At 39.7% G+C, this 8,609-nt stretch overlaps 1 protein-coding gene across 1 annotated transcript; it reads left to right on the top strand.

Moving 5' to 3' along the window:
- Nucleotides 1-3,047: 3,047 nt before the first annotated feature.
- LOC104109610 (cytochrome P450 CYP72A219-like) lies at nucleotides 3,048-8,229 on the top strand. The gene is made up of 5 exons (XM_009618959.4): nucleotides 3,048-3,440; nucleotides 5,941-6,158; nucleotides 6,352-6,596; nucleotides 6,747-7,131; nucleotides 7,645-8,229. Exons 1-5 carry the CDS (start codon nucleotides 3,158-3,160, stop codon nucleotides 8,068-8,070), a joined length of 1,557 nt encoding a protein of 518 aa, XP_009617254.1. The 5' UTR covers nucleotides 3,048-3,157; the 3' UTR covers nucleotides 8,071-8,229.
- Nucleotides 8,230-8,609: the final 380 nt, after the last annotated feature.

The raw sequence follows: 8,609 nt of genomic DNA, 5'->3' as shown, positions 1-8,609 counted from the left end.
ACGATGAGCTAATAGCTGGTTTGCCCGATTATTGCTCGACCGACCGAATTATGTGGAGCTCTTCCGTTCCGTTGATGTGTCTCGATATTGTCGAGCATCATGCCACCGAGCGAGTCCTTCGCCAGTTTGGTCGACCGTAGCTTGTACCTCCACCGCCCGCTTGGCATATGACACATTACTAGCGGGATGATCGTTCCAGGGTGGACCAGACATATGTAGCATGGCTAGAGGCGCAGATCAATACTTGGGACCAGCGGCATGACCTGATTCCCCCCTCCACCCGACCGGACGGATGGTGATCATGAGTATATGGGCTAGTACCGCAACGTTACCCGACTTTTCATTGGGAATCCCGTTCATCGCGCTGGCGGTCGGTACGTTCCATACGCCGGGAGGCACGAAGCACTGGTATGTTATTTGGTATACTTACTTATAACGTTAACCTAGTGTTCCGTAATTAATTTTTTACATGTTGTGCAGGCTATTGGCCTATATCTGTTCTACCAGTTAGGACTACAGATGCAGCAGCATACCGGTGAGGGAGCAGCCGCTTTGCACGAGTATGATCGGCAGTTACAAATCTGACTTTTCGGACATTGAGGCGAGCCCGAGATGATGAGCGCTTAGGATACGAGGCTGATTATGTGGCGCCAGAGCAGTACTATCATAGGCCAGTAGTGGATCCAGAACGTGGTCGACGTGGCAGGCATGCCCAGAAAGGTAAGGGTATCCCACGAGGTAGGGGTGTCCCACGAGGTCGTGGGGGTCCGCGAGGAGGTGGTCCCCATCAAGGGGGCGTTGAGGCACCTGTTGAGGATGTTAGAGTTGATCAGCCGGGTGACCACCATGAGCAAGACATCCTCCTAGTGGTATGCTGTCATTCATCCTTAAGCTTACTCTAGGGACTTCGCAGGTGACCCCGTTAGCTCCAATGTTGATCGCGGCATGACCATTACGCGACAGGAGTGGGATCAGTATTTTCCTGGTCCTCTAGAGCCATCGACGGTTGCTGATGATCGTCCGACACGAGATGTGGATAGTGGGCGCCGACTGAGTTATGGCTCATCATCGAGGGATGCTGAGGATCTTTCACAGGCGCAAGTTTGTTTGTATTACTATTATTTATATTTGTTTTTATCTCATTGATTAGCCATAAATATCTAAAGCCTTTTTTTTAAGGCATCATCCTCGCCCATCACGGAGGCCACTTTGTGCGATACTGACATGGCTGAGGCTGTGATTATATTCAGGAGCCCGCCGAGATCATGGTAAGACAATTTAAATTTTTGTGACTTAACACGTACATTACTAATATATATTTCATATACTAAAATATCTTATTATTCTATAGATTACTGTTGGACCGACGGCCCCTTCTACCGAGCCTGCCAGCCCTACTGACGATCATGCTGCAACGCACCCTCCGATAAAGAGGCGACGTGATGAGGATGATCCTGATAGTGTAGCCAGGCGGGATGGGATGAGCCTCAGGCCAACGTCTGCTTTAAAGCATATAGGATGTGGGACACATTGACTTTTTTGATTTTATGTACATATGACATTCAGTAAATAATAGCAACAAATTTTATTGTTTATATTATATGCGCATTATATTTTTATTTTTCGGGTTTTTTGTTATTTTAATACTACAACACAAACACAAATATAGCAACTTAACATAATTTAAATTTGGTACAACTAATGAAAATACATGACACGGAAAACATAAAGATAAAATACTACACTCAACACATACATGTGTTTGTTTAGTCACTATCGCCCATTATTCTCTCCTTCAACCACTTAAATTTCTCTTCCAACCTATTTTTTTCTTCTTCCGTCTCTTTTAATTTCTCCTGCACTGCCGCAATTTGTCGTTGCATTTTAAAGATCTGGAATTCGTATTCACCGGTCATATTCCAAACATACTGCAAACATGATTTGTAGTATTCCTAGTTAATGGGTTCATCATACCATTCTTCAAATCTATATTGATTTTCGTCCTACTAATGGGGATTATAACACAACACTATTGTCACACCTCTTTTTTCAAAAATTAGGTGCTCACAACTATTAGTTAACATTTTATATAAAAAATATTAACAAATATTTTTTCCAAAACAATAACTTACAAGTTGTTGACATATCCAGCATATGCGCCCAACATTACTATTTGACCAACATGGCTTCAAAATCGCACGTTTGCCACAATAACACCTTGGTACGTCATTGCATCCAAACATTTCTTAATGCAAGAAAAATGAAAAATTTATGGAAAGTTTTTCTATTTGTTTTGGTTAAGTGCACGTAATAACTAAAATGCGCTAGTTATTTATAGGCAACATAAAACATATAACGTGGTATTTTACCGCGCTATGTTTCGCGTGATAATGATTCTTTAGGGTACAATACAACTTTTTCAGAAGATAACTTTTGCAGAACAACAACTTTTTCAGGTCAACAAGACAACACACATAACGTGATATTTCACCGCGCTATGCTTCGCGTGATAATGATTCTTTCGGGTACAATACAACTTTTCCAGAAGATAGCTTTTGTAGAACAACAACTTTTTCGTTTCGACAAGACAAAACACATAACGTGGTATTTCACCGCGCAAAACAACTTAACGAAGAAATATTTCAGAAGACTTGAGAATATTTATGAATGAATTTTTACAAAATCCTTAACCTCTTTAAATAAGGCAAAAACCAGTCCCGGAGTACAATTATTTGAGGTATATCGCCTTACATATGGGCGCTATACCCAGTTGAATTATTGTTATGTCAGTTAAGCTCAGAAGAATTATTGGTGAGCCCACATAATATATATAACGCCTTTCAAAAGGGCTTTATATATATAACGTATTTTTAAAAGGGCGCTATATTTAACTGGGCAAATGACCGTTCAGGTTAAAAGAGTGATATATATATTATTAATCACATCTTGGTTCCGAACTCCCTCAAAATGACACCATATCCGAGCTCTTTACCGATTATAAAAAAGAAAAAAGAAAACTATAGTAGTAGTTGAAATCTGTGAGTTTGTCGGATTCAACTTTCGCTCGTCACTGATGACGACCATGATTTCTTACCCCTTACGAAAATGGTAGGTATATCATGTGCAAGGCGTAGAAAGAGAACAGTAGTGAAAATAAATGGAGACTGTTCAAATCACAGTAACAGCATCTTGTGCTGCCATAATAATTACTCTAGTGGTGTGTATATGGAGAGTGCTGAATTGGGTTTGGTTCAGACCAAAGAAGCTGGAAAAGCTACTGAGGAAACAAGGTCTCAAAGGCAATTCCTACAGGATTTTGTATGGGGATATGAAGGAGCTTTCTGGTATGATTAAGGAAGCTAACTCCAAACCCATGAATCTTTCTGATGATATTGCCCCAAGATTGGTCCCTTTCTTTCTTGATACCATCAAGAAATATGGTATGTTTCACTAATCCCTCGCTCACTATTTAGTTGGCTGAATAATTTGGATCTCTTTCTCAAATGAATATTTACAACGGAGTTGGATTAAGAGTTGTGTCAAGATTTTTAATTTGTTCAAGTATAGATCAAAACCAAAATTTCACTGTTTTTCAACTGTGTGAAAAAACCTAGTTCTCCTTAGCTCCATATTGTAAAAAAGGGCAGCCTGGTGTTCTAAACTACCGCTATGTGCGGGGTCCGAGGAAGGAGCCGACCGCAAGGGTCTTGAATGCAGCCTTACCTCACATTTTGGCAAGAGTAGTTTCCAAGGCTCGAACCCATGGTCTTATGGTCACATAGCAGCAATTTTACCAGTTACGTCAAGGCTTCCTTTCCTTAGCTCCATATTGTGTTTGGGGTAAAAGTTTCTTGTATGTAGTCAAAGTGAGGATGGGAAAGTTATGATGCAAAACAGAGAATCTGGTTATGGTCCATTCATTATTGTCCCTTTGTTGAATTCTCTGGCTTAATTGATGAAGTTGGATATATAATTTGTATAGCTTGTACTTAAATCCCCAAACTATGTGGGGTTTTATTCACTTCAGTTCCCTCAGCGTTGTTATTAGGCCCTAAACAAACAGGAAGGTAAAGATTGCTTGATTAAACTGAACTCTGACCATACTTTCACCGACATAGTCTCTAACTAAAGCGGCATTTAGCCCAACTACCCTCCTGGTAGATGCTAAGTCATGCTAAGTTAAGCTTCTCCTCAAAGGTGGCTTGACTCAAGCAGGCAACAGCTACGCAAAGTATGCCTCAAGTGCTGCTGGAAGCGTTAGCGGATAAGGTCAGTGTTTGGCCAAACAACTCTTGGGACGCATAGGCAAGACAAATGAGAAGCTTTGGGGAAGGAGGTAAACACCCCTTTTATTGATTATTATACAAAGATATATACACTTACAAGTTACAAGTAGTGGTGGCAAAATGGTTAAAACAACATAGTGAACCACCCATATTATCCACTAAAAAATGGGTTGGATAATGAACTTTTTAAAAATGGGTCAAATATGGATAAGAACCATAGAAAATGGATAACTAATGTGTTTAACTTTTACATTTGTAAAAGTTCAAATTGGGGGTTCCTCAAGTTTGGGAAACTAGGAATTCTCCCAAATGTGATCATATTCAAGTAGCCATAGATAATATAGTTACTCATATTATCTGCCGGTTAACCCGTTTTTTATCCGTATTAAATATGGGTCGGGTCGAATAATTTGTCCGTTTTTTCATTACCCATTTTTGACCCGTCCCATATCCAACCCGACTCGCCCGTTTCCCGCCCCTACTTACAAGGCTACAAGGAAGACTACACAAGAACACAAGACTAGGACATTAGAACAAGGGTTTTGGTGTGTAGTATGTTGGATTATGTAGCTGGCCGCTCATGGCTATCAAGGAGGAGTCTTCCCTATTTTTAGGCTTCCTTGCAGATTTCAAGAACCCTCAAAGTCGTTAGAAAACCTCCCTAAAGTCGGTGGGCATTGGGCAGCCCCATTTATCCAAGGATGACTCCTCTTAGGTCTTTGTAGAATTTACCGCAAGTTGGTAGGTTGCTTCCAATGGCCTTGCTGCCCTATTGCTGGATTCCCTTGATATGTCTGGAGCCTCTTGGATACTTTTTGAGTTTTTGAGTCTTCTAGGAGCTTGGGGATCCTTCCGGAACATTATAGAACTTTCCACACTGGCAATGTAGTGCGCCCAGTGTACTTGGCATAGTTTTATCTTCTCTTTCTCGTGGTCCAATGAGCTTCCTCAAAATTATGAGGCATGTTGCTCCAAGACACCTGTTAATGTGTTCCATGACACACTTGCACATCTCCGCATGTCCCGATGGTTGGCCACACCCACAAGTCACACTATTGGCGTTCATCTTGCCACGTGCTTGCTCCAAGCTCCTTTTCGGTGTCTTGTTTTGCTTATCCACCACCTTTATTACCTTGTGGACCTCTTGTCATGCATGAAACATCGGTGCATTCGACAGGCCTTGACATTACGGGCCTTGACATTAGCCTAGGTACAATTTTGCTGTGTGGGGTTTGTTGAACTTTTCCAGAATAAAACAAGTGAAACATTTATCCTGTTTGGTCTAGATTATCAAATACTTTCTGTTCATTTAGATAAAGGATTATGTGATAACTCCAAAATAATCAATTGCTTTGAAGGAACAGCTTGCCGTTAGCAAATGATTGTTACTAATGAAACTGATTTAAAGAGAAACACTTATTATATCAGCTATAATTGTTATCCAAATTTAACCGGCCCTTATTCTTATCGCGAAAGCTGCCAATATTTTCTTGGAAGGTTAGACTTTGGAACATGGGCTTTGATGAAGTTGCTTGGTGTCTTCTTCCTTCCTGTTCTGTTCATCTTTCAAAAGCCCCTGTTACTTTCATTTTTTATGGTGGATAGATATTCATCTTCAATTTGGAGTAGTTAAAAGGGAAAAATCTGCTTGCAGGGAAAAAATCCTTTGTATGGTTGGGTCCAAAACCGCTGGTTTTTGTCATGGACCCCGAGCTTATAAAGGAAGTATTCTCCAAAAACTATCTGTATCAAAAGCCTCATTCAAATCCATTAACCAAGTTACTGGCACAAGGACTTGTAAGCCAAGAGGAAGACAAATGGGCCAAACATAGAAAAATCGTCACTCCTGCCTTCCACCTGGAGAAGCTAAAGGTTTGTAATTGCAATGGATTCTCCGTAAGCAGTTCATTTTTATCTTTTCTTTCATCGTAACAGAAACTTACTCTTGATTGTGATTCTTTTTTGAGGTACTTGTTTGGAACCATTTTGTATTCCTAATTACAAAGTCGGAACATTTTGAATAAGTGTCCCTTCATTGACTTTCTCTTAACCATTTCTTAAACAGCATATGCTTCCAGCTTTTTGTTTGAGCTGTACTGAGATGCTGAGCAAATGGGAAGACATTGTTGCAGTTGAGGGCTCACATGAGATAGATATATGGCCTGGCCTTCAACAATTAACTAGTGATGTGATCTCTCGGACAGCCTTTGGCAGTAGCTATGAAGCAGGTAGAAGGATATTTGAACTTCAAAAGGAACAAGCTCAATTTCTTATGGAAGCTATACGCTCCGTTTATATTCCAGGCTGGAGGTGATTTGCTTTAACTATCGCCATAGTACTCCTTTACAAATTTCACTGGGCAGTGCAACATGATTAACTCCTGCTCTTATATATGTTTGATATTTGTTGATGCATATCTCTTTCCCTTCTTGATTTCTTGCTTATTAAACTGTTTGACAGGTTTTTGCCAACAAAGAGGAACAGAAGAATGAAGGAAATTGAAAAGGATGTTCAAGCCTTAGTTAGAGGTATTATTGATAAAAGAGTAAAGTCAATGAAAGCAGGAGAGGTGAATAATGAGGATCTGCTTGGTATATTGCTGGAATCTAATTTTAAAGAAATTGAACAGCATGGAAACAAGGATTTTGGAATGAGCATTGAAGAAGTCATTCAAGAATGCAAGTTATTCTATTTTGCTGGCCAAGAAACTACATCAGTGTTGCTTGTATGGACTCTAATATTGCTGAGCAGGCATCAGGATTGGCAAGCACTGGCCAGAGAAGAGGTGTTGCAAGTCTTTGGGAATCAGAAACCAGATTTTGATGGATTAAATCGTCTAAAAATTGTAAGTGTTCTAGTTAGTCGGTTTAATTTCTCAGCCATGGATTTACCTGTTATTGCTATTATGCAGTGCTTAAATTAGAAATGAATTAGATGTTGCTTCTAATGTTTGATACTACACTGGATATAGCCATGTTGCAAGTCAACTCTATAGCCATGAGCATGGGCAGATTATATTGGCTGTGGGTGCCTCCGCACCATTGCTTCAGCTTAAACTCTAAAACAATTTTTTTAATTAAAAGGTATAGTCATACTAATTTCATACTCATTTTGACACTGGAGTAATGGTGCGCTGGTACTAAGCAACCACGTACTTAAAACTCTAGATCCTCTTATGAACATGAGAGACAACTCAGTTCGTCAAGAAAGGGGATGAAAAGTAGTTTGCTCATATACGGACTAGCTGCAAGCTAGATAAGTACTTCACTGATAGGAATTAGTTTTGACACAAAAATTTAAACCTATAACAAGTCATTTTTCATGCTATGTATTGATGGAGGAGAACTTCTTGCTGCAGGTTACAATGATCTTGTACGAGTCTTTAAGGCTCTATCCCCCAGTAGTGACACTTACCCGAAGGCCTAAGGAAGACACTGTATTAGGAGATGTATCTCTACCAGCAGGTGTGTTAATCTCCTTACCAGTGATCTTATTGCATCACGACGAAGAGATATGGGGTAAAGATGCAAAGAAGTTCAAGCCAGAGAGATTCAGAGATGGAGTCTCAAGTGCAACAAAGGGTCAAGTCACTTTTTTCCCATTTACTTGGGGTCCCAGAATATGCATTGGACAAAATTTTGCCATGTTAGAAGCAAAGACTACTTTGGCTATGATCCTACAACGCTTCTCCTTTGAACTGTCTCCATCTTATGCACATGCTCCTCAGTCCATAATAACTTTGCAACCCCAGTATGGTGCTCCACTTATTTTGCATAAAATATAGTTTATTACTTGTAAGTAGTGTCTCGTTTTATGTTAAGCATGAGTCCAAAATGTTAAGGCTTGTAGAACTGCAAAATGGGAATGCATTTGCACTCGTGCACTGTAGATTGTTGTAATTGGAATAGCAGATTGTTTATCTTAGAGTTTTAAGTTCTGTGTCCATGGAATTTTTACATCATTAAGTAAAATTTACGTGCAACAAGTAACTTATCATAGTAAGTGATCACGCCCAACTATGCCTTATAAAAAGGACTAAGCGGTCGTTGCAAATATATTCTGGCTAATAAGTCCGGAACTCACACAAATTCACACAATCAATCTTCAGAAATATTTAAGTAACATATTGGGTTTTATTAACTAAATATTACGTAATGAAAATGTAATAATTAACAACTAATTACGAACGGGTTGTAAACAAGAATTGGAATGATTTAAGGTTGTGATTTTCCCTATTGTCGGAATTTTTTCTGCTACGTTTTCTACAAATTTGCCTAAGTCTTCTCTATCGACCATGAGCACTCTAACTGTCATAACTCTCTC

This window comes from Nicotiana tomentosiformis, chromosome 7 (assembly GCF_000390325.3).
Source record: "Nicotiana tomentosiformis chromosome 7, ASM39032v3, whole genome shotgun sequence".
NCBI classification, from domain to species: Eukaryota; Viridiplantae; Streptophyta; class Magnoliopsida; order Solanales; family Solanaceae; genus Nicotiana; species Nicotiana tomentosiformis.
The sequence above is the reverse complement of the archived record's forward strand: the minus strand, read 5'-3'. Positions and strand labels throughout refer to the sequence as shown.

Bases quoted from the DNA above. Each gene is read 5' to 3' on its own strand.
- LOC104109610 (XM_009618959.4), top strand. From the start codon at position 3,158: ATGGAGACTGTTCAAATCACAGTAACAGCATCTTGTGCTGCCATAATA. The intron at 6,597-6,746 runs GTGATTTGCTTT...ACTGTTTGACAG, and splicing joins GTTTATATTCCAGGCTGGAG to GTTTTTGCCAACAAAGAGGA. The intron at 7,132-7,644 runs GTAAGTGTTCTA...TTCTTGCTGCAG, and splicing joins GATTAAATCGTCTAAAAATT to GTTACAATGATCTTGTACGA.